Source organism: Leucoraja erinacea, chromosome 21 (genome assembly GCF_028641065.1).
Source record: "Leucoraja erinacea ecotype New England chromosome 21, Leri_hhj_1, whole genome shotgun sequence".
Lineage (NCBI taxonomy): Eukaryota > Metazoa > Chordata > Chondrichthyes > Rajiformes > Rajidae > Leucoraja > Leucoraja erinaceus.
In genome coordinates, this window is record NC_073397.1 from 15794017 (window position 1) to 15820396 (window position 26380).

A 26380-nucleotide genomic window follows, 5' to 3' on the forward strand; every position below is an offset into this window, starting at 1 on the left:
GTTGGGATCGAAACTGGGTCTCTGGCACTGTAAAGCAGCAGTTCTACCGCTGCACCATCATGCCACCCACGGATACAGGCCATCGGTACCAAGGGTTAACATCATTATTTAATTCCTGTGTCAGTCGATTTTTTATTCTCCATTAATTTTTGGTATAAAATGCTGCCTTCAAGGAGCACAGGGCAATATGTTGGCTTAATGCCTCCAAGCTCCTGACATTTATTATCCAACACCCTTCCCATTTGTCCAGTTATTAAAACGGAAATCTGTGGTGGATGGAAGCAAGGCCTGGATTGTGATTGGGAGACTGCTCCAGGTTTAAATATCATGCCAGGGGAGAGGTTGGGCTTCCTTCATTCTGCACCAGCCAGTAGGTTGGGCTTCCTTCATTCTGCACCAGCCAGTTTCCCACTCGCAGGTCAGAGAACTGGCTTATTGCTTTTAAATTCACTGATGTGTCTAGAAACAATCAGCCTCCAGCTCTTTGTTGAAGCCTTTTACATTGTTTATGATAATGAACGTTGAAGATTTTTATTTGGTGTGTGTACCAACACTGAGGTTGTTTGTTGACTGCGGCAAAGCTTAAAACAGAGGAAAAGATTGTCATTATAAACCTGTTACACCAGCATCAGTGCAATGATCCTCTTCTGCATTAAGGTCAGCAGGCATGGATTCTCTGCATGATTATCAGGTAGTTGGGGTTATTTTCTCTTAATCTTAAGACGAGGAGTGGAATCGATCCATACTTATGTATCCCCCCCCCCCAATTATAATGTAAAGCAATGTTTCCATAAGACCATAACACACAGAAGTAGAATTAGGCCATTCGGCCCATCGTGTCTGGTCTGACATTTGATCCTGGCTGATCTATCTTTCTCTCTCAACCCCATTCTCCTGCCCTCTCCCCATAATCTTTGAAGTCCTTACTAATCAAAAACCTGTCAATCTCCGCTTTAAAAATACCGTATGATTTGGCCTCCACAGCCGTCTGTGGCAATGAATTCCATAGATTCACCACCCTCTGGGCTAAAGAAATTCTCCCTCATCTCCATTCTAAAGGTACGTCCTTTTATTCTGGGGCTGTGCTCTCTGGTCCTAGATTCTCCCACAGTGGAGCAACTGGTAGAGCTGCTGCCTCGCACCACGAGCGTCCTGGGTTCGATCCTGAACTTGGGTGCTGTCTTTATGGAGTTTGCATGTTCTGCCTGTGACCGGGGGAAAAGGGAGTTAAAAGGGGTAGGGACTGGGAGATCCCACAGACCAAGGCAGACCGAGCACAAATGGTTCTCGAAATGGTTGCCAGGTCTGTGCTTGGTCTTGCCAATGTACGGCCAATACTAGATTAATCGAGTAACAGTAAGCTTCCTCCCCTCCTCCCTGGAGCAAGGAAGGATGGATGGAAGGTCGTTGGATCCTGCTCCCATTCTCCAGTTGAAGGCTCCCCTGGGAACAGCCAGAGTAGCTGGCAGCCAGGGAGTCGCTCTTTCACAAAGAATGGTTGATGGTCATTCCTGGGAAAGATGCCAGAATCATTTGGCTACATCTCGGAATATGTTGGTGTTTCTGAGAGCTGAGAGGCGCTGGGTAAAGTGTTTTAAATGGGAAGTTTCAGCTTGGGCATTGTGACCTTGCCAAGCGACTGTCAGGACTTGATGCCCTGAATGATAGGGAAAGGTTGGCTGGCTAAGTCTTTATTCCTTGCAATGCATGAGGCTGAGGGGTGATTTTCCAAAAGTACATAAGATCATGAGGGGGATAGATTGGGTGAATGCACAGTATTTTATCCAGAGCGGGGGAATCGAGCCAAAGGACATGGATTTAAGGTGAGAGGGGCAAGATATACAGGAACCTGGGGGCATTGTTTTCATCAAGGGTGGTGGGTATATGTAGCAATGTTACAAAATTTTGAGATTTTAAAAATCAAGTCTGCAATTTATCCCATCAGATAAAGCATAAAAATAAATTTAATTTGACACCTAATTCACTTTCATATCTTCAGTATTAAAACAGTTATGGCCATTTTCATACTTGGAAATTAGCATCTTGTTCCCTATTGCTTTTCTATTGACTTAACACAAAAGTTGTGATCAAGGACAGTCAAATGGCCATAACTTTATTAAAAATTAAGAGAACTGAAAGATATTTTCAGTTATTATAGATTGAAGCATTCTGAAACAAATATTAAACAATCTTACTTGGATGACCTGAAATTAAAGCATATAATTAGTTAGTTACCCAATTGTAGCTAATTCCAAAATTAAATTACTAGATCTAAACATCTATCCATTTCTTAAGAAAAGATTAACATTTTTAAATAGCCTAAGTGTCCAAAGAACATTCACACAAGAATTCACAATAAAACATGATTTTTAAATCTCATTGCCATTAATTTATAGGCCAAATGGAAGGAATTTAGTGTTTAATTGCTGTAAATTAATGGCCATTTAAATCGGCTTTGCGGGTGGGTTTTTCTGGAACGCCTTGTCCCCTACGTGTAAAAATAATAGCCTACCTTGCCTTGTCCCTTACGTGAGATACGTCCCGTTTGCGGGTTCGCGGCTTTAGAGGATGATTTTTAATCTACTACATCAATTAAATAATCCAATTAAGTTTAAAAATAACTGCAGCGAACGAATGTCGCAGCGATTTTTCGTCAGCAACTAAGGAGGCTGAACAACCTCGATTTCAATAGCCTAGAGAAAACGGCGTTTTAAACCCTCTCAAAGGCGTCAAAGTCGCGCACGGGCAGCGACAGAACTGCAGCGCTGCTGAAGGTAAGTTTTGCAACATACCTAGTATATGGAATGAATTGCCAGAGCGGTAGTTGAGGCAGGTTCTACAGCAACACTTAAAGATGTTTGGACAGTACATGGATGGGAAAGGTTTGGAAAATAACTAGTGACCAGATGGGGCATCTTGGTCAACATGGGCAAGTTGGGCCAAAGGGCTTGTTTCCATGCTGTAAGACTGACTCTACGACTTCGTAGAGTCAGTCCCCGCAGATCTCAGTCATACAGCGTGGAGACAGGCCCTTCAGCCCATACTGACCAACATGTCCCATCTACACTAGTTCCACCTGCCTGCATTTTGCACATATCTCTCTAAGCCTATCCTATCCATATACCTGTTGCGATAGTACCTGCCTCAACTACCTCCCCTGGTAGATTCTTCCATTCATAACCCTCTGTGAGTACAATTTTTTTTTTTTTTTAAATTACCCGTCGGGTTCCTATTTAACTCTCACCCCCACCACCTCCCCCAACCCTCCTCCTCTACAGGTACAACATAACCTGTTGAGCTACAACCTGTATTAATGTGAAAGTCTAAATCTCTCCTTTGAAGGCAATGATACCAGGCAGAACAAACGCTGGCAGCGTTGGTATTCATTGCCATCCCTGAGGAGAATCAGTCGGCTTCCGCTGCAGTGGGGATGGGTGTGTGTTTAACCGCTGGCAGCTGGAGATGTTTCCAGTTACCAATCGGGCACATCGATAGTGTTGCTAGGAAAGGGACTTGTACCGGGTGTGTGTGTGGCTCGCTAGCTAGCAAGCGCACTTTAGCACCTAGCATTTCATGACTTTGCGATGTCCCCAGAGTGCTGTACAGTCAATTAATTACCGGTACTTTTTTTGAGTCTCTATTGCAATATTTTCCACTTTGTCGCCCGGGGGAGCCGGTGCCATTTTTAGCCTCTTTATCTCAGCTATTTGTGGAACGACTGAATCATAAAAGAAGCACACTTGTGTCCCGCCCGGCCTTGCCATCTTGGCGTTCGCAAAGCACTTTGTGACAGTGAAATGGAGATCATGGAAATGCTGGAGCAACTCAGCGGGTCAGGCAGCGTCTCTGGAGAGAAGGAATGGGTGACGTTTCCGGTCGAGACCATTCTTCGTTGCCCTATACGTGACGCCTCTTTACATACTCTGTGTATAGTGTGCAAAGCAAAGCATTTCACTGTGACATGTTGCATGTGATAATAGAAACATAGACATAGAAACATAGAAAATAAGTGCAGGAGGCCATTTGGCCCTTCGAGCCAACACCGCCATTCATTGTGATCGTCCCCTATCAATAACCCCTGTCTGCCTTCTCCCCATATCCCTTGACTCCACTAGCCCCTAGAGCTGTATCTAACTCTCTTAAATCCATCCAGTGATTTGGCCTCCACTGCCCTCTGTGGCAGGGAATTCCATAAATTCACAACTCTTTGGGTGGAAAAGTTTTTTCTCACCTCAGTTTTAAATGACCTCCCCTTTATTCTAAGACTGTGGCCCCTGGTTCTGGACTCGCCCAACATTGGGAACATCTTTCCTGCATCTAGCTTGTCCAGTCCTTATATAATTCTATGTTTCTATAAGATTCCCCACCCCCCCTCATCTTTCTAAACTCCAGTGAATACAAGCCTATATAATAAAATGTTATAAAGTATAAAAGTTCTGAAGAACGGTCTCAACCTGAAACGTCACCTATTCCTTTTCTCCACAGATGCTGCCTGACCCTCTGAGTTACTACAGCATTTTGTGTCCATCTCTTCGGTGTAAACCGGCATTTGCAATTCCTTCCTACACTCATGATAGCCGACAAAGAGCCCAGTTAGGTCCCAGAGACGGCAATTGAGTATTGTTTAATGACGAGTTTAAATATCATTTCATGTCGCCTTGTGTCTCTTTGACTAATCAACTCAGAAGAAAAGGACGTACCTTCAGTAAGGAGATGAATTTCTTTAGCCAGAGGGTGGTGAATCTGTGGAATTCATTGCCATCGACAGCTGTGGAGAGCAAGTCACTGGGTCTATTTAAAATGGAGATTGACGGGTTCTTGATTGGTAAGGGTTTAAAAGCTTATGGAGAGAAGACAGGAGAATGGGGTTGAAAGGGAAAGCCATGATCGAATGGCGGAGTAGCCCCAATGGGCCGAATGGCCTAATTCTACTCGTGTTTTATGAACATGAAAACAGAAGGGCCACATTAAGCAGCATAAATAGTTGGCGATTGCTAATACATGTAAACGTACAAATTAGCACCTCTTGGATGTTCTATTGCCATTTAATGAGATCGTGGCTGATTTGAATGTGAAAGGACACTAAGTGCTGTAATAACTCAACGGGTCAAGCGGTAGCTCTGGAGGACTTGGATGGTGTCCTTTCTCATTTCTTGATTACATTGGAGACCATTTGGCCCATTGCATCTCTGCTGGCTCTCCATTCTGTTTTTCCCATGTATCTCTCTGTAAATCACTCTCTTCCCTTGCTCACAGACATTATTTGATTCTGCACTAGCGGTAATTTACAGTGGCCATTTACTCTACCAACTGTGGGAGGGAACTGGAACAGCCAGAGGAAATGTGGTCACGGGGGAACGGGCGAACTCCACTTAGTCAGTACCCGAGGGTGGGGTTGAACCTGGGTGGCTGGAGATAATAAGCAACTGCACTACTTTCAGTGGCGCAGTTTGCCACGCCCATGGTCCTTCTAGGAAAAGATTGGCATTTTTAAATTGTTGAACTGTGAAAATATTTTTCCAAGCTTTGCTCAGATCACCTGTGGAGCCCGGCGTCTACAGCTCACGATAATTGCCTGGTTGACATTTAATTAGCTTGTATCTTTATTGTCCTTCAAGTGGGTAAAAATTCCAAAGGTTTATGAGGTTGTTATCAAAGATCCTGAAAGCACGGTCTAAACAGCAGGCTTTGAGGAATAGAGTTAAGAGTCTAATGTGTTTAATTGTCATATGGATTGACAATTCTAACTTGCAGGAGCATGAAGGGCCTGTCCCACATCCATCGTAGTTGCAGCAGGTCGCCGAAAATGTTCCAAATGTTAAAACTTTAGCGGCAACCAGAAACGGTACGACTCTTTGGCCGACTACTCGCGACTAAACGGGTGTCATCCCGCGACATGTTTCGTCGTGAGTAGTCGCCCAAAGAGTGGCACCTTGTTCCGGTCGCCACTGGATTTTCAACATTTTGAACATTTTCACCGACCTGCTGTGACTTTGATGGGACTTCCAGGACCTTGGAGAGTCTAAGAACACCAGTGATGAAGTAGTAAAAATAAAGGGCATGAAGGAGAAAAGGGATAATAATAATAATACATTTTATTTTCGGGCGCCTTTTAAATCTCAAGGTCACCTTGCAAAGATTAAACAGAAGAAAAAAAAAACATATAGTCGGAGAAAAATAAATAATAAGGACATCATCAATACACAAATTAAAGATAGAAATCGCTCCACAAAGACACAAAATCAAAAAATCAAAGAAAAACACAATGTGAAGAGAGAGCAGCAGCAGCTAAAGTGCGCCAGCGTCCACTCTCCCTTCCGACAGCCATCTTGGACACAGACTAACAAAGTACCTTACACACAGAAAAATCATCCCCCCACAGTGGATACCACTGTGGGGGAAGGCACAAAAGTCCAGTCCCCAACCCCAGTTCTCCCAAAAGTCAGGCCTATTGAGGCCACCGCTGTTGCCTCAACGGAGGCCCGATGTTCCTGGCCGTTCTAGCCAGGTGGTCTTGCTTTGGGAGAGTCCTCACAGCGGCTGGGCCAGCTGGAACGGCCGCTTCCTAGCAGGGGATTGTCGGCTTCCGAAGCCGACAAGGACGCACCGAGTTGGAGCTCCCAGGCTCCCGATGTTAATGTCGGCACCGCCCGCTCCGCTCCGCAGACCCACAGCCCGGAGATGTTGCTCTCGGCGGTCCAGCTCACAGGAGCTCCAGCGCGTCGATCCAGCGCGGCGACCCAGGCAAGGCATCGCCCGCTCCGCTCCGCGATGGCGCTCCAGCGCTGTGCCGCCACCGAAGCCGAGATGCTGGGCGGTCCCCACCAGGAAACAGCGCTCCAAGCCCGCTGGTAGGCCACGAGGATGGGTCGACGGGCAGCCCAGAGAAAAAGCTGCCTCACCGACCAGGTAGGGACCTAGAAGTAAGATCACCTCCTTCCCCCCACAATAAGAAGTCCATTTCTCCGAAAAAAAACGACGAACAAAACTAACTAAAAACTGAAAAAAAAATGAATTAAACGGACGGCTGCTGGTTAGCAGCCGTTCCCCAAGATGGCTCCTCCTCATGGTTAGTGGCCATGTTGGACTGAGACGGGTAACAAGGACGGAAGGAGAAGACAATGCTAGCTTTGGAACAGAAAAGAATGCTGGAAAATTGCATTTGACAGTGATTCACCAACGTGTAATTTCCATAATTCAACGGTCTCACATTGACGTCAGCTGTCAGATTTATTGACTGAGGATTTTGATGAAGGAGCAGCTTTGATTTCTCAATCCTGCAGTGACTTTCAAAACCGATGCATTAATAATTCCAGTTTCATTTAAAACTAGGAGCGAGTGCTTTGTCCTCTCTGCATACTCCTGGATAAGAGGATGGATTGCTCCTTGGAAATTCTTTTAAAGCCGCTCACATCTCGGTGTAGTCAGGGAATATAATTTCCCTTATTTCCTTGTGATATCGAAAGGAGGCTATTTTGGCCCCTCTAATCTGTACTGCCTCACAGAGCAATCTGGTTTTCCCTGTAACCTATTCTCATCAACTCTCTAACCACACCATTCTACCCACATCTGCAGAATTTTATAATAGCCAATTAAGGGTGACATGGTTGCACAGCGGTAGAGTTGCTGCCTTACAGTGCTTCCAGCGCCGGAGACCCGGGTTCGATCCCAACTGCAGGCGCTGTCTGTACGGAGTTTGTACATTTGTCCCCGTGACCTCGTCGGTTTTCACCGAGATCTTCGGGTTCCAAAGACGTACAGGTTTGTAGGTAAATTGGCGTAGTATTAATGTTAAATTGTCCCTAGTGTGTTTAGGATAGTGTTAATGTGCGGGGATCCCTGGTCAGTGCAGACTTGGTGGGCCAAAGGGTTTGTTTCTGCACCGTATTTCTAAACTAAACTAACCTACCCACCTACTTATCATATACACACACACACACACACTAAACACACATACCTATATACACACACGCACACACACACGTGTATGTATATATACAGCATGTCCCAGCAAACATCCTTGTTGTACAGCACAGGTCCCAGACTTCTAGCTGCAATAACTACCTTCCACTGTTATCCCCTGCCTTCCATAAGTAAGCCAGTTCTGAATCCAAACTACCAAGTCACAGTGGATTCTATGTGGCCTAGTCATCTAGATCAGCGTACTATATACAACTTACTTGAATCCATGTAGACAACATCCACTGTCATGCTCTCATCAATCACCTTCATCACAATAATAAAACTCGTCGACTTGGTAAGATATGAGCTGCTTTGGACAACCCATGCTGAAGCTCCCTATTTAGCCCTTTATCTTCCAAATGGAGGTAAATCTCATCCCAAAGAATTGTCTCCAATAGCTTCCCTACGACTGACGCGAGACTCATTGGCTTTTAATTTCCTCGATTATCTCTACTTCCCTGTTTAAACAAAGGAGCAAATTGACTATTCTCCAGGCGTCTGAGACCTTGCTTGTGGCTAGAGAAGATTCAAAGATCTCCATCAAGCCTCCTGCAAACTCCTCTCTTGCCTCTTTCAGTAGCCTGGGATAGATCCCACCAGCTCTTGGGATTTATCCAACTTAATGCTTTTCAAGAGTTCCAACATGATCTTTGCTTGATCTCAAGGTGCCCTTGCATATCACTACACCGCACCAACCCCATTTCCCCCTTGTCCTTAGTGAATGCAAACAAGTACTTGCTGACACTTGACTACAAGCATAAATTCCCTCTTTTACTCTTGCGAGGTCCCATCTTCTCCCATTATCCTCTTGTTCTTAATGCAGATATCAAATGCCCTGGTTTTATCTTTAATCCAATTTAACCAATGATCTTTTATGGCTCCTGCTGGCCCTGCTAATTGCCTGCTTGAGCTCTTTCCAACTTGTTTTTTATTCCTCAAAGGTCTTGTCCGATTTCATAATTCTAAACCTTCTATTTCGTTTTTCTTTTACACCAAACTTGCAACTGCTTTGATCATCCAAGGTACCCTTGTCTTGCCGGTCCTGAACTCTCATCAGCTGGTCTTTTGAAATGTATTCTGTGGCTTTTTATAGTTTGGTTTGGAGATACTGCATGGGAACAGGCCCTTTGGCCCACCGAGTCCGCGCCCACCAACAATCACCCACACGCTAGTTCTCCCCGCCACACTAGGGACAATTTACAGAAGCCAATTAAGCCACAAACCTGCACGTTTTTGTAGTGTGGGAGGAAACCAGAGAAAACCCACGCGGTCAAGTGGAAAATGTGCAATCTCCGTACAGACAGTGCCCTTGGTCGGGATTGAACCCGGGTCTCTGGCGCTGTAAAGCAGCAACTCTACCGCTGTGCCGCCCTACTGGGAGTGAACTAGTGTTCAGGCTTGTTTTAATTGTTCTGTACCATTGGGTTGCTTGAGTTTGTTACAGGTTAGACATTAGTGGAAAGCCTATCTTTGTGTGACAGTCATTTTAGAAGATAGACACAAAGACCTGGAGTAACTCAGCGGGGCAGACAGCATTTCTGGAGAGAAGGAATGGGATCAGAGGAAGTTGAGGAGGGGATTTCTCGATGCCAAACGCCCCCCCCCCCCCCCCCCCCCCCCCCCCCCCCCCCCCACCCCACCCCCAGCCCTTCTCTCCAGAGATGCTGCCTGTCCCACTGAGTTACTCCAGCTTTTTGTGTCTATCTTCGGTTTAAACCAGCACCTTCAGTTCCCTCTTAGTCATTTTGGAAGCTCTGATATGGTGTTACAGATACATTTGCATTAAACAGTGTGACATGTGCATTAAGTCAGGAGATGATTCAAGTAACTTTTGCAATTAAAAATAGCTGACTATTCCATAATTTTGATTACAGTTTTGAATATTAATAACTTAATGGAAATTAAAGTTTTTAATTGAATTTTTACATGATTTGAATGCACTTTGAGATCCCTTGGCAGGTCACGTTGTAGTCACTGTGCCAGAGTCATTGATCAATTGATTAAAAGACACAGCATGAAATCGGACAAGGTGCTGGAGAAACTCAGCTGGTCAGGCAGATTCTTCCCCTCCCCCCCCCCCTACCAAACATCATCTCGACCTCAGTCCACTCGCCTGCCTTCCTCCGGCCCCAACCCCCATCCTTGCAGTATGTTCACCATCTCCCCCTGACCTCCCCCTCTCTGATACCGAATGGGGTCTGTCCTCAGCAGAGGCCTCACCTTTGTCCCCCTCTGTCCCCAGCTCAATGAGTTCCGCGCCAGCCACGATGTGGAGCTCTTCTCCCGTCGCCTCTGCCTCACAGCATTCTTCCATGGGAAGGAGACCTCAGCCCACTGGCTCCACCTCTTCCTTTCTTCTTCCTTTCCCCCCCCCCTCACATCAGTGAAGAAGGGTTTCAACGTTGCCTATTTCCTTCGCTCCATAGATGCTGCCTCACCCCCCTGAGTTTCTCCAGCATTTTTGTCTACCTTCGATTTTCCAGCATCTGCAGTTCCTTCTTAATCATGGATAGGCAACGTTTCGTGTCAGGACTCTTCTTCGGGTAAGTTTCCTGACCCGAAACATCTCCTAGCCACGTTCTCCAGGGTTGTTGTTAAGCTGGAATAGGTACAGAGAAGATTTCCAAGGATGTTGCCAGGAATCGAGGGCGTGAGCTATAGGCAGAGGTTGAGCCGCCTAGGACTCTATTCCTTGGAGCACATGAGGATGAGGTTGATCTTATGGAGGTACTAGATCATGAGGAGAATAGATCGAGTAGATGCACAGATGCACAAATCTGTTAGTCCAGAGTAGGAGAATCAAAAACCAGAGAACATAGGTTTAAGGTGGGGTTGGGGGGGGGTAAAGATTTGATAGGAGCCTGAGGAGAACTTTTTTACATAAAGGGTGGCGGGTGTATGGAAGATACAATCACAACTTTCCAAAAACATTTGGACAGGTACATGTACAGAACTGGTTTAGAGGGATACGAGTCAAATGCAGGCAGGCGGGTCTCTTGTATGGTTCAATGGTTTCTTTATTGTCACATGTGCCAAGGTACAGTGAAATACTTTTTGTTTGCATACAGCTCAGCGAGACTATGACCACACATTAGCATCATCCACAACAGCCGACTGAGTCCATATGCAAGAGGCTCAATTTTCGTGTCATTTTACTGTCCCAACTGCAGCTGGCCACAAAGGCCCGTTGCAGCTGCCGCTGCCATTCCCGTCGTCCCATTGTCCCTCTCCTTGCATGGCCCTCTTCAGCCCTTGTTCCCAGGGGTGCCTCCCGCAGCCAACCTAGAGGGTGCAGAAGATTAGATCCAGCGTTCACCTCCGTCTCCATCCATCCTCCTCTCTGATTCCCAGTCTTCAGAGGCGAACACGGCCCGCTCGATAGCAGCTGGAGGAATCCGAACCATGAAGCATTCTTGCAAAATTAAGGAATTGGCTTTGTTTAGAGTGTGATTATTTTCATCAGCATCACCAAGGTCCATCCAGTTCATAAATTCTAGGAACAGAATTAGGCCATTCAGCCCAACAAGTCAACTCTGCCATTCAATCATGGCTGATCCACCTTTTCCTCTCAACCCCATTCTCCTCCCTTCTCTCCATAATCCCTGACACCCGTATTAATCAAGAATAATCTGGTCTAAACTATCTGTGTGTTATACATTCCTTACCAATCCAGCAGTCAGCCAATGTTAGTAGAGGGAGAGCAACGTCTGATGTTTCTCTGTTAAATGATCACAGTGTGAAATACACTGTCATCAGGCAACTGAACCATTCTATCAACCACCAGAGAGTTGTCCTGATCTACCATCTACCTCATTGGAGACAGTTGGACTATCTTTAACCGGACTTTACTGGACTTCCGCTATACATTATTCCCTTTATCCTGTGTCTGTACACTGTGGACGGCTCGATTGTAATCGTGTATAGTCTTTCCATTGACGGGATCGCACGCAACAAAACGTTTGTCACTGCACCTCGGTACACGTGACAATAAACTAAACCCGTTACCCCTTTGTTGTGCTGCCTGACCCGTCGAGCATAATCCAGTATTTTCTGTTTACTTTTCTCCTGTTTCCAACACAAAGCTTTATTTCACTCCCCACCGGCCTTTTGGCCTGTAGTTATTTTTGTTCCGTATCTCCATTTGGACGCCGAACGGCTGTTCAATTTTTTTCCCAGCGTTTCCCAAAGCAGACTTTGTTATCGTCCGGTTGTCTTCTATGGATGTGGCTTTCACTTGTTCAAAGACCAACTGTAGCTGCCTACCTAGCCACAGCATGAAAAGCCCATGACCTTGTGATTTATTTTTTATTTTTTACACTCAACACTGACTAATGCCAACTGCTTGTGTACGAAATCAAGTTAGTTTATAGTGTAAATAACATGGCTTCAGAGTAGAATCTCAAATCAAAATAAATGACAGTAGGTGTTCCTTGTGCTGTCCAAAAGTGTTCATGCTTGAATCTCCGGTGCGAGCCAAATTGCCAACCAATACTCAGACATATTTACCCTTCTGTTTTCCATTGCCACCTGGTCTCGGAATGCTTCAGTTTTAACACTTTGTTCAAATATCTCTAGCCTTGCTCTTCCACATCTGGAATTTCTTTGATCACGCACTTCTCGATGTCTGTAAGACCCAATTCCAAATTTCTTCCCCTTCCACCAACATTCCTTCCTCTGGCTTCACATTTTGCAAGTCTTCTATCCATATCTTCTTAAGCATTTTTTAAAATCCATCATCAACAGTCCCTTTGCCCAATTATCCATCCCCTGCCATTTGCTGCTGTTCCAAATCCCCTCACTAAATATCGGGATGAATAAAGGGTGGCATGGTGATACAGTTGGCAGAGCTGCTGTATCACAGCGCAAGAGACCCGGTTTGATCCTGACCTCGGGTGCTGTCTGCGCGGTGTTTGCGGGCTCTCCCTCCGTGACCATGTGGGTTTCTTCTGGGTGGTCCGGTTTGCTCCCACATCCCATCAGAAATAAAAGGACGTACCTTTATGCCCCTGTCCCACTTAGGAAACCTGAACGGAAACTTTGCGCCCCACCCAAGGTTTCCATGCGGTTCCCGGAGGTTGCAGGTGGTTGCCGGAGGTTGCAGGTAGGGAGACTGACAAAAACCTCCGGGAACCGCACAGAAACCTTGGGTGGGGCACAAAGTCTCCAGAGGTTTCCGTTCAGGTTTCCTAAGTGGGGCGTGCATTAGAAAGGAGATGAGGAGGAATTTCTTTAATCAGATGGTGGTGAATGTGTGGAATTCATTGCCACAGACAGCTGTGGGGGGTCAAGTCAATGGATATTTTTAAGGTGGAGATTGACAGATTATTGATTTGTAAGGGTGTCGGGGATCGTGGGGAGAAGGCAGGAGAATGGGGTTGAGAGGGAATGGAGTTGAGATGGATCAGCCATGATTGAATGGCAGAATAGACTTGATGGGTCAAACAGCCTAATTCTGCTCCTCAAACCTATGAAGTGGGCTGCTTGGAACCTGTTGTAGCAATGGCGTATCAGATGGTCAGCATGGACTTGGTGCTTTGTCCTGTTTCCCTGCTGTATCTCTGAACTAAATATCTTTAAACTCTCTCTCCTTGTCCTCAGTTGCTTCTTACAACGTACCCCTTGGAGCTTTGGTTCTTGTGTGTAGCTACGAGTTGTTTTGCTTCATGGCACTTCTGTGGAATTCTTTAGGATGTTTTACCAAGATAAAAGCATTACATAAACACAGAATGTTTGAGTGCATTTGGTTGTGAAAGGGTAATTGCAGCACATTGAGCCTGTTGCAGGTTGACAGATGGGTTCCCACGCGGTTGGCATTATCCTCCTCCAGTTCTGGCATCGAGTGAATCCGTTTTTTATTTAATCCACAAACCTGCCTTCATCGACGGCTGTGCGGTGGAGAGTGTCAAAGACTTCAAATTCCTGCATATCATGCACATCTCTGAAGATCTGTCCTGGGCCCAGATAATTGAACCATCAAGGCCTCTACTTTCTGAGAAGATTCATGAGATTTGGCATGTCAACGAATACTCTCTTGAACTTCTGCAAGTGTACAGCAGCGAGCATTTTGCGTCACAGCCTTTTTCGGCAGGAACGCCCAGGAAAGAAAGAGATTTCAAAAAGTGGTGAACGCTGCCCAGGGCCGCCATGGGCACTGACCTCCCCACCATCAAAGGGATTTACAGGAGTCGCTGCCTCGAAAAGGCAGCCAGCGTTGCCAGAAACCCACACACCACCCTGGCCGCGCTCTCATTTCTCTCCAGCCGTCAGCAAGAAGATGAACTGTAATGTCCAAGTTCAGGAGCAGCTTCTTCCTCACATCCGTCAGTCTATTAAACACTACAACCTCCAAATAAACCCTGAAATACATAGACTTGGGGGCATTGTTTTTGTCTTTGCACATATCATGACAATGGGTGCAGGCGTAGGCCATTCGGCCCTTCCAGCCAGCACCGCCATTCAATGTGATCATGAGGTTTACAGAGTACTATGTAAGTTTACATGTCTGTGGTGCTGCTGTAAGTCAGAGTTTCAGGAATAAAACACTCTTGACTGGGTCTTTAGCTGCTACAGTCCTGAGGTCTGAAATATCAAACCCTCTCCATCTCGCCTCTCCTTCATCCTCCCACCGTTGTTCAAGTTTTAAGTCGCCTGTCCTAATATCTCCTTGTCTGGTCTGTCAACAGCTTTTGTGGAAAACATTGCCTGGGTTTTTTTGTTATCTCCCTGGAAGAATGTAGGGGATTGAGGAGGGGACATTGGAGGGAAATCGGGATGGCAAAAAGAGGGCATGAGATCACTTTGGCAGATAGGATTAAGGAGAATCCAAAGTTTTTATGAGAATATTTAGGGAAAAGTAACTAGAGAGGGAAATGAGCCCCTCAGAAACCAAAGTGTGGAGCCACAGAGGATGGGCAAGATCCGCAATGAATATTTCTCCTTTTTTTTAACAGTATAGAAAGGCACAAAGACTTTGGAAAGACACAAATGTATTATGCTATTCTTGGCTTATATTATTGTAATGTACACTACTTCTAATAAAATAAATAAATAAATAAATAAATAAGTAAATAAATAAATAAAGACACAAAGTGCTGGAGTAACTCAGCGGGTCAGGCAGCATCCCTGAAGAATGTGGATGAGTGACGTGTCAGGTTGGGACCCTTCCTCAGACTGGTCTCTAGACCCATCCATCCATGTTATCCGGAGACGCTGCCTGTCCTGCTGAGATTCCCCAACATTTTGTGGGTCCTTTCCTTGCTCAGCCAGCTTCTGCAGTTCTTTGTTTCTACAGGAAGACCAGAGAACTTGGGCGAGCTAATGGCGATGTCTTGAGGTGCTATTTATGATAACCGGTTAATCCACGAGCCTGTATCTTTTTGACCTGTGGGAGTAAATGCTCGTGCACCGGGGAGATCGTGCAAACTTTACACAGTGGTCAGGATTGAACCTGGGTTGCTGAAGATGTGGGACAGCTGCCTCACGAACTGTGCTGCCCTGATAGCAGTAGCAACTGGAGCTGTGGCAGGATATTAGCCATGATCTTGGTGAACGGCGGAGCAGGATTGGGCTGACTCCTGCCCCTAATTCTGACCTTGCGCACAAAGTGCTGGAGTACCTCAGTGGGTCAGGCAGCGTCGCTGGAAGAGATAGAGAGATGACGTTTTGGGTCGGGACCCTGATTCAGAATTCCTCCTGCAGTTCGTCATAGAGTCATACAGCATGGAAATGGGCCCAACTTGCCCATGATGCCCCATCTACACTAGTCCCACCTGCCTACGTTTGGCCCATACCTCTCTCTAAACCTTTGATATTTATGCATCTATCCAAATGTCTTTTAAAGGTTGTTGTAGTACTTGCCTCACTACCTCCTCTGGCAGCTTGTTCCATATACCCAACATCTTGTGTCTACATGTGCAGATGCTGGTTTAAATCAGAAGTTAAACACAAAATGCTAGAGTAACTCAGCCGGACAGGCAGCATCTCGGGAGAGAAGGTATGTGTGACTTTTGTGGGTCGAAACTGAAGAAGGTCCTCGACCCGAAATGTCGCTCATTCCGTCTCTCCAGAGATGCTGCCTATCCAGCTGAGTTACTCCAGCATTTCGTGTCTACATCCTATTTATGTTGTGTGACTATGGGTATGGTGCCCAATGATGGGGAGCAAAGGGGATAGGAACACAGAATTTCCCATGATATAAAGTGTAGGAAGGAACTGCAGATGCTGGTTTACACTGAAGATTAACACAAAATACAGGAGTAACTCAGCGGGTCAGGCAACATCTCTGGAGAGAAAGGATGGGTGACGTTTCGGGTCGAGACCCCCCCCTTGTTCAGGGTCTGAAGAAGGGTCTTGACCCAAACGTCACCCATCCTTTTTCTCCAGAGATGCTGCCTGACCCGCTGAGTTACTCCAGCATTTTGTATCTGTGTCCCTGATATAATTCAGGACTTGCCGCCAGCTCTCAGTTAATCTTGGTGCTCAACTTGTCTCCGTGAGGATCTTCCATTTTCCTTTGATCCCGTTTACATGTTTTAACACCGGATTCTTAAAATTCTCCATCTGCAGCCAGGCTTCATCTGCTATTTCTACTCGTCTCTTTAGATTTGTTTGCATTTTAATTATTTTTGTAAAACCAATTTCTGCATGCTGCATCTTCAGACGTTTTACTGTTTTTTTTTGTTCTTTTGTAGAACTTGGGAGTGATGGAGGAACTGCAAGATGTACAGTTGACCGAGATTAAGCCACTTCTGACGGATGGGGTAAGGAGGTTTTTTTATTTAATGTTACTGAGCTGGTGAACCAGCAAAGAGGTTGGGTTAGCTGTGGGAGCTTGAGAATGGATTCTATAAAGCCATGGATTTCAAAAGCGGAGAATTATAATTTATATACCTAAATACTGAATTCTAAAGTGAAGGAAACATCCGATTCTTGCTGAAGTTCACCTTTATCGGACTTGGTGGACCTCCATGGTTGATTTGTAACACTAGCTTGCAAGCTGCTCAATGCACTATATGCAGAATAGATAATGAATTGACAGCAGGATATTGTGGCTGGTAGAGCTGCTGCCTCTCTGCGCCAGAGACACAGGTCCCATCCCGACCTCTGGTGCTGTCTGTGTGGAGTTGGCACGTTCTCCCTGCATCCATGTGGGTTTCCTCACACATCCCGAAGACGTGCAGGTTTGTGAGTTATTTTGCTTCTGTAAATTGCTCCTCGTGAGTGGGGAACGGATGCAAAGATGGGATAACCAAACTAGCGTCAAGGAGCGATTGATGGTTGCCGTGGACTTGCTTGGCCGAAAGGGCCTGCTTCCAAGCAGTATATTTCTATCGATTCAATTGTCCAGACATGAATGCCCACATGCAACGGAGAAACTTCAGGATGTCCAGCATTCTTTCTTTTGAAGAAAAGGTGCTAAGTATCATCTGGTGTGTTAGGTGCTGTTTGTTGCTCGCATCAGAATTGCTAAGTTACAGTTGCACACAATGAGCATAATCGCACCAAGCCAAACTGATGTACAGAACTTCCAGTGCTTGTAGCATGTTTAGTGTAGAGATGCAGCATGGAAACAGACCTTTTGGCCCACCAAGTCCATGCCGACCATCACTCACCCGTGCACACTAGTTCTACGACGTTATCCCACTTTCTCATCCGCTCCCTCTGCACCAGAGGCAATTTACAGAGGCCACTTAACCTACTAACCCGCACGTCTTTGAGATGTGGGGGCAAACGGAGCGCACTGATGTCGTTTGGGTTTGGTCGACTGCAGAATTACAACGTCGACTCCGTCACTGCGCAGTCCCTTGAACGAGGAGTGGGAGCTGGTTCCTTGCCTCGTGACGGCAGACTAACGTGTGTACTTGGAGCTAAAGCAAATGGGACCTTGGAGGATTGATGGTGTAAAGAATGGAGAGGGAAGGAAGGTTCGCACATTGTTGAAACGCATTAGGTTTGGGTTGATTATTGCCACGTGTACCGAGGTGAAGCTTTCTTTGATATGCTATCCAATCGGGTAATACTGCACATAAACACAATCAAGTCAAAGTCAAGTACAATAGGTAGAGCAAAGGGGAAGATGCAGAGTGCAGAATATAGTTCTCAGTTTTGTAGCGCACCAGTTTCATAGGCATAGTACAATGGGGTAGAGGTGAATTGGACCGTACCCTAGCTTATGGAAGTACTATTCAGCAGCCTGATAAGAGGGGAAGAAGCTGTTCCTGAGTCTGGTGGTGCGCTCTTTCAAGCTTCTGCCCATTGGGAGCAGGGAGAAGAAGCAATGACTGGGGTGGGACAGGTCTTTCATTATCTTGTCCTCCTATAATTGTAGACTAAACCTTTACCCAAGACGACAGACTAAATTAAGAGCCAAGCAAATTGGAATAAAATTCAAACCTTTCCTTCCAAAATGAAAGTCTCCATGATCCAGCGATGGACTCTGAATTTACAAAAATATATAATTTTGGAGCATAAAAATAAATGGCTATCAAGATTGATCTTTTAGTGCACAATTTTGTTGGTTTCTGTTCAGGTTTCAGCCTCAGCTCTTTATAATATCGCTGTTAGTTTGTTTAATGTTGTTTGTGAGATAGGATTAAACTCAGATTGGAATTGGGTCTACCATTGGTTCACTGAATTTAGCCCCACTATCTCCATCATGCATTAGCTCTCTGGACTTACCAACCTTTCATTCCTTCAATGCATTTCTATTTTGAATTGAATTAATTCATAAATGATAGCAGCAGAATTAGGCCATTCGGCCCCTTGAGTTTAGTTCCCCCATTCAATCATGGCTGATCTCTCTTTCCCTCTCAACCCCATTCTCCTGCCTTCCCTCCATATTCTTACTAATCAAGAATCTGCCAATATCTGATTTTATAAATACCCAATGACTTGGCCTCTACAGCCGTCTGTGACAATGAATTCCGCAGATTCACCACCCTCTGGCTCAAGAAATCCCCCCTTCTCCTTTCTAAAGGTATATTCTTTTATTCTGAGACTGTTCCCTCTGACCTTGGATTCTCCCACTAGTGGAAACATCCTCTCCACATCCACTCTGTCTAGGCCTTGCACTGCTCAGTGGGTTTATCCCACACTTTATGGATCTGCCATGAATCTTGTTGTCTCGGAGTAGCGTTGCTGCCTTGGGTCAGAGGGTCAGGTGTAGCAGAGCAGGCCAATGAGGTGGTTAAACAACCCATGGGATGCTTTCAGTTTAGTTTATTGTCATGTGTACTGAGGTACAGTGAAGAGCTTTTGTTGTGTGTTAACCAGTCAGTGGAAAGACTACATGGTTACAATCGAGCCATTAATAATGCACAATACTTGATAAAAGGAATAACATTTGCTGCCTGGTAAAGTCAGATTAAAGATAATCCAAGGATCCTCAATGTGGCAGTTCGTAGCTCAGGCCCGCTCTCTAGTTGTTAGTAAGGTGGTTCAGTTACCTGATAACATCTGGAAAGAAACTGTTCCTAAATCTGAAGGTGTGTGTTTTCGCACTTCTAGCCCTTGTTCCTCAGAAGCACACTTCAAAAATAAGAAACCCTACTGCTTGCGGTTTAAAACAGTTTGACTTGACAAAAACTGACTGAAGTCTGAAGAAGGGTTTCGGCCCGAAACGTTGCCTATTTCCTTCGCTCCATAGATGCTGCTGCACCCGCTGAGTTTCTCCAGCTTTTTGTGTAACCTTCGATCCTCCAGCATCTGCAGTTCCCTCTGAAACACTGTGTATACTCTACTGCGTTATCTCTTCAAGATATGCCTACCTTGAAGAAGTTCTCCTCTAAGAAGGGTTTCGGCCCGAAACGTTGCCTATTTCCTTCGCTCCATAGATGCTGCTGCACCCGCTGAGTTTCTCCAGCTTTTTGTGTAACCCGAGATTTTGTGTCTCTCTTTGGTCAACCAGCATCTGCAGCTCCTTGTCACTTCACTTTCACTCGGGACTCTCTATATTATTTTTTTTGCGCAGTCTGTGTTGTTGAATTAAAGATTCTGATCGGGTTGTACATCGTTTGTGTTGGCCCATGTAATCCAGTGGGAAGATACTCTGGCAGACAGATCAAGGCATTTCTGGTGCCCCGTTGACTTTGGGCGATTGTTACAAACATTGACAGGTTGCAATTAATTGGGATATTGATGGCTGCTTTCTTTTCTTCACAGAATTCTGCCAGAAATTTCCAGGATTTTGACTGTCAGGTAAGGTGTCTCTCTGTATTCTATGGGTTAGTGGGTTTGGTGTGATGCTTTTTGGTTCAGTTCAGAGATGCAGTGCGAAAATAGGCCCTTCGACCCAGCGAGTCTGTGCTGACCAGCGATCCCCGAACACTAACGCTGTACAATTATACAAAACAAATTAGCCTACAAATCTGTTTGAAGACCCGAAACGTCACCCATTCCTTCTCTCCAGAGATGCTGCCTGTCCCGCTGAGTTACTCCAGAATTTTGTGTCTACCTACAAACCTGTACGTCTTTGGAGTGTGAGTGGAAAATGGGAACCCAGAAAATAACCCACGCTGGTCAAGGCAGATCTAGATCGTACAAGCTCCATACAGACAACATCCGTAGTCTGGATCGAACACAGGTCCCTCACACTAAGGCAGCAACACTACCACTACACCACGGTGCTGTCCAATTTGTTTTGCTTTATAGAGAGACACAAAGTTGGAGTAACTCAGCGGATCAGGCAGCATCTCTGGAGGAAAGGAGTAGGTGATATTTTGTGTTGAAACCTTTCTTCACGTTGCTTTGTGCTGTTTTAGTCTGTCATTGGCCATATGCTGGGGTCTTGAGTTCCTGGCCTGGTGACTCTTGGAACAGAAAGAAAGCAGGGCATGTATACAAGGTCACAACTTCATGGCTGACACCGGCCTCCTGTTACTTGTAATCAGGCACGTGCCGTGAGTGATTGCTCAGGGTAGGCAGTCAGTCGCCTTTTAAAAAGAATCTTAAACTGCGCATGCGCAGATTGTTCTCTCCGTAAACTGTCAGTCGACTTTTATAAAGTCTTCAAAAGCTCCTAAGATAATGGCAATCCATGTTTGAAAAACCCGCCAAGAAACTTGCTCTGCGCATGCGCGGTAATGCAAAGCAGAATTTCAGCTGCCTTCAGTACACTGGATATTGGCGGCTTGAAGCAGCGTCGACGGCACGCCAGCGGCACAGACCTTCGCGTATTACATATGCTGCGGATGAAAGACACGGAGAATTATGTGTACCTAAGAGATCGATCTCTTCGATAGTCATAGTTCTCCCATGCCTTTACAATTTATATTTAATAATGACCATTTTATAATTTTAGTCAAGGTTAGGCAGTGCCTACCTTGCCCACCCTGACGGTACGTGCCTGCTTGTAATTGTTTAGTTAAACCCTCCCTCAGTGTAAAGCTCACAGGCCTGGTATATTTTAGGTTTTGTGCCTCAAGATCTACGTTACCCAAAGCAAATTAAGGCGGTGCAGGTGATACTGCTGCGGCCTCACAGCACCAGCATCCCAGGTTCGATCCTGACCTCTGCTGCTGTCTGTGTGGGGCTCGCACGTTCGCCCTGTGACCGCGTAGGTTTCCTCCCGTATCCCAAAGAAATGCAGGTTTGGAGGTTAATTACCCCCCTGTAAAGTGTCCCTCGTGGGTAGGGAGTGGATGGGAAAAATGGGACAATGTCAAACTAGTTTGGGGGCGCGATCGATGGTCAGCATGGACTCGGTGGGCCGAATAGCTTGTTATCACGCTATAACAAATACAGGGCAACAGGCAAAGGTACCAGCAGTAAAGTTGGAATTGCTGGTATTACCTGCGGGGAGATGGTAACAATTCGGGTAAACCTGAGTTGCAGAACTTGTTTCCCTCTCTGTTGTTGCTGCCTGACCTGCTGACTATTTGCAGTACCTTTTGAAATGAGATAGTCGGGCATGTTTAGTGTCTAGTTAGTTTTGTGAAAAAGTCTGCTGGTACCAGTTGGATTGTGGTGAAGGGTGACTCAACTCGTCTTTGAATCTCTTAATTGGGGTGTTATTTTTATCACATGTGGTTATATTGTGTTCAGTTTTGGTCACCCTGTGAAAGGGAAGATGTTGTCAAGCTGGAAAGCATGCGACGATGATTTATGGGGATGTGGCCAGGAATCGAGGGCCTGGGCTATAAGGAAAGGTTGAGCAGGCTGGGATTCTATTGCTTGCAGAACTGGATGAGGGGGTGATCTTATTGAGTGTATAAGATCCTGAGAGGTGTAGATTGGGTGAATGCACTGAGCCTTTTACCCAAAGTAGGGGAATCGAGAACCAGAGGACCTGGGTTTACGGTGAGGGGGGTAAATATGTAATAGGAACCCGAGGGGGCAAGTTTTTTTACACAATGGGTGGTAGATATATGGAACGAGCTGCCAGAGGAGGCAGTTGCGGCAGGTGCTATCACAGCATTTCAGAAACATTTGAACAGATGCATGGATAGGATAGGCTTAGAAAGATATGGGCCAAATGCAGGCGCAGGTGGGACTAGAGTAGTCGGGACATGTTGGTGGGTTGGCGCGGGGAAGTGGGCTGAAGGGCCTGTTTCCACACTGAATTGGACAGTAAATTCCCTCTTTTTTTAGGTGAGTGACAGAAACTGAAGGGTTTTCTTGAGATTGTGGGGAGAATGAAATGAGATTAGTGTGAGTGGGTGATTGGTGGTGCGAATGGACTCGCTGGGCTGAATGGCCTGTGATTCTAATTCTAGCTCATTGCAAAACACTTTGGGGCAGTGGAAGACAGTTGAGAAACGCTACAAAAGCAACTTTACACTGCAACAGCAACGTAGATTTGGTGGTGTAAATGGGAACCAGAACGAGGGCCAGCTGTACACGGGGTTAGTGTTTGAGCAAAGCAGCATGGGGTCACTAATCCCAGGCTTGGAGGTTAATGCGTGGTGACAGGGCTGGCCTAGATACCGACGCGCTGGCTTCTGCCGTCTTGTTATTCAGCGGATCTGCCCGTAATCCTGGAGCTGATGACTCTAAAGCACGAGCAAGCAGCTGCCATTAACTGTTGCCACATGAACAGGTTCATAAACAGGGCCCAAACAAGGAGAGATTATATGTGTCGGAAGGAATGGCAGATGCTGGTTAAAATCAAAGATTGACACAAGATGCTGGAGTAACTCAGTGGGACAGTCAACATCTCTGGAGTTAAAGAATGGGTGACGTTTCGGGTCGAGAAGGCTGAAAAAGGGTCTCGACCTGAATCGTCACCCATTCCTTCTCTTTAGAGATGCTGCCTGTCCTGTTGAGTTACTCCAGCATTTTGTGTCTATCATAAAGAATGATTATAGATTGGAAATGTATATATAAATCCGGACATTGGACTTTGTCTATGGAACTGGTGCGCTACAACGCTGAGAACTGGGTGGCGCAGTGGCGCAGCGGTAGAGCGGCTGCCTTACAGCGCCAATGACCCGATTTCGATCTTGACCACGGGTGCCGTCTGTACAGTCTCTCTGTGACTGCGTGGGTTTTCCCCGGGTGCTCCGGTTTCATCCCACACTCGAGAGACCAAGTTTGTAGGTTAGTTGTATTCTGTAAATTGACCCCAGTGTGTAAGATAATGTTAGATTACAGGTGATTGTTGGTCAGCATGTACGCGGTGGGCCGAAGGGCCCAATTCCACATTGTATCTCTAAACTAAACCGTGCCACCCCAGAATGGGGAAACATGAGGCCAGGAAGGGAGCAATGCAGAGATCTCTCTATCACGGTACATGTGACAATAAATCAAGACACATACAGCGTGTAATATGGGGAGAGAAGGCAGAATGAGGAAGAAACAGAATGGTGGCTCGGAGAAACCTCCACATGAGGAAGGAAAGGTTTTAAATTTAGATACTGGCTCGCAGCCCAGCAGTATATTTGTGAGAGCGATGCAAGGAACTGTAGATGCTCGACTTTTGAGCTGAACGCAAAGTGCTGGAGGAACTCAGCGGATCAGGCAGCCTCTGTGAGGGGTATGGACAGGTGACATTTTGACTGGAGTCTGAAGAATAGTCCCAATCAGAAATCTCACCTCCCCAATCCCTTCACATTGCTGCCTGACCTCCATCACTCTAGTTCCTCCAGTACTTCTGGTATTAAGTCAAGTCAAGTCAAGTTTGTTTGTCACATACACATATGACATGTGCAGTAATATGAAAGTGGCAATGCTATTAATGAGAGAGAACAGGGTTGGGAGGAGGGGAGGGGCAACAAAGTGGGGCAGTGGTAGAGTTGCTGTGCCAGAGACCCAGGTTCGATCCTGACTGCGTTGGTTTCCTTCCACATTCCAAAGACATTCAGGTTTGTAGGTTAATTGGCTTTGGTAAAATTGTAAAAGATCCCTTGCAGGATATTGTTAGTGCATTTTTTGTTGTGTGTTACCCAGTCAGTGGAAAGACTATTGTTTAGTTTAGAGTTACAGCAGCGAGACGGGCCCTTCGGCCTACCTAGTCCGTGCCGGACAGAGATCACTACCATACACTAGCACTATCCTGTTTATTAAGGACAATTTACTATTTTTACTGAAGCCAATTAACCTACAAACCTGTGAGTTGATTTTTGAAGGAGTAATGGGGCCTTGGTCTGAACCTCTGGGCTGGACCTTCACGTTAGTAAAGAGATTGAAGTTCTACAGGTGTAGAGAGCATATTGTCTGGTTGCATCACGGCCTGGTTCGGCAACTCGAACGCCCAAGAATGAAGAAGATTGCTAAAAGTGGTGGGCACTGCCCAGTAAATCACGGTACTGGACTCTCCACCATTGAGGGGATCTACAAGAGTCGCTGCCTCTAAATGGCAGCCAACATCTTCAGAGACCCACACCACCCTGGGCACGCTCTTATTTCACCCCTGCCTTCAAAAAGGTACAGGAGCCTGAAAACTAACGTCCAGGTTCCAGGAGCAGCTTCTTCCCGACAGCCATCAGCCTATTAAACACTGCAACCTCCAAATAAGCTCTGAACTACATAGACTTGGGGACATTGGTTTTGTCCATTCGCACACGCACACACGTGTTGTGCGTCTGTGTGTGACTCTTGACAATTAGCTGATCTGGGAGTTCTTGACAAAACCTTCTCTCGGGTGCCCAGAGAATTGCCTGTTGTTGTTTTCAAAGTGACGCTTTAAAGCAATTATCAATGTTTCAAACCCGAGATAGCTGGGTTCAGAGTTGCAGATACTTGTGGTGAGTGAATTGCGGGAGGGGCAGAGGGGATGCGTTGAATACTCACCTGTAGTGCACCTGCTGCCCTCTCCAGTTTCAGGCAGAGCTGCTTCCACATTTGGTGTGTTCACCTGTGGTATGTTTTCACCCTGATGTCCTGAATGACCTTCATTTACCCACGGCTCAGCAGTGACAGCAAGAGTCCCCTCTCCTTCAACCATGTTTCAGAAGGGCTGCTTTTGACCGAGCTGCCAGAATTCCAATAGCTCTCTGCGGTTTGGTGTGAGATTTGGTTAGTTAATCATTCCTCATAACTGCCTTTAAGTTTCCATAGAAACATAGAAAATAGGTGCAGGAGGAGGCCACTCGGCCCTTCGATTCATTGTTGGTTGATCCATTCATTGTGATCATGGCTGATCATCCCCTATCAATAACCCGTGCCTGCCTTCTCTCCATATCCCTTGACTCCACTAGCCCCTAGAGCTCTAGCTTACTCTCTCTTAAATCCATCCAGTGACTTGGCCTCCACTGCCCTCTGTGGCAGGGAATTCCATAAATGCACAGCTCTCTGGGTGAAAACATTTTTTTTTTTTTTTCTCACCTCAGTCTTAAATGACCTCCCCTTTATTCTAAGACTGTGGCCCCTGGTTCTGGACTCGCCCAACATTGGGAATATTTTTCCTGCATCTAGCTTGTCTAGTCCTTTTATAATTTTGTATGTTTCTATAAGATGCCCCCTCATCCTTCTAAACTCCAGTGAATACAAGCCTAGTCTTTTCAATCTTTCCTCATATGACAGTCCCGCCATCCCAGGGATCAATCTCGTGAACCTATGCTGCACTGCCTCAATCACAAGGACGCCCTTCATTTAGTTTATTGTCATGTGCACCGAGGTACAGTGAAAAGTGAAAAGATTGTTCAGCAGGAGCATTCTCTTGTCTGTGAAAAGACAGTTCAGTAGCCTGACAACAGCTGGGAAGAAACTATCCCTGAATCTGGAGGTGTGCGTTTTCACACTTCTGTTCCTCTTGCTTGATGGGAGAGGAGAGAAGAGGGAGTGACCGGGGTGAGACTGGTCCTTGATTATTCTGTGGTGGCCTTGCCGAGGCAGCGCGAAGTGTAGATTGAAGGAAGTGAAGTGTAAATTGAAATTTATATACTGCTGTTTGACTGATTATTATTATCTTGGAGAACATGTTTCTTCATGGTGGTGTACGTGAGGTCTTTCCACCATTGCAAAGATCAGGATTAATCCTTCA

At 45.9% G+C, this 26380-nt stretch overlaps 1 protein-coding gene across 7 annotated transcripts in view; it reads left to right on the forward strand.

Annotated features, from left to right (window-relative positions):
* The window catches only part of LOC129707285 (protein NDRG3-like), a 71977-nt gene that overhangs the window by 10821 nt on the left and 34776 nt on the right, over window positions 1-26380 (forward strand). For 6 of the 7 annotated variants that reach the window (XM_055652211.1, XM_055652206.1, XM_055652212.1 and 3 more), the window contains exons 2-3: window positions 16653-16721; window positions 20122-20157. In XM_055652211.1, coding sequence (XP_055508186.1) covers window positions 16665-16721; window positions 20122-20157 — 93 coding nt within the window. In that variant the 5' untranslated portion in view covers window positions 16653-16664. Of the gene's footprint in view, window positions 1-15936; window positions 15956-16652; window positions 16722-20121; window positions 20158-26380 lie in introns of those variants that run through there. The other variant, XM_055652208.1, reaches the window with a different exon arrangement.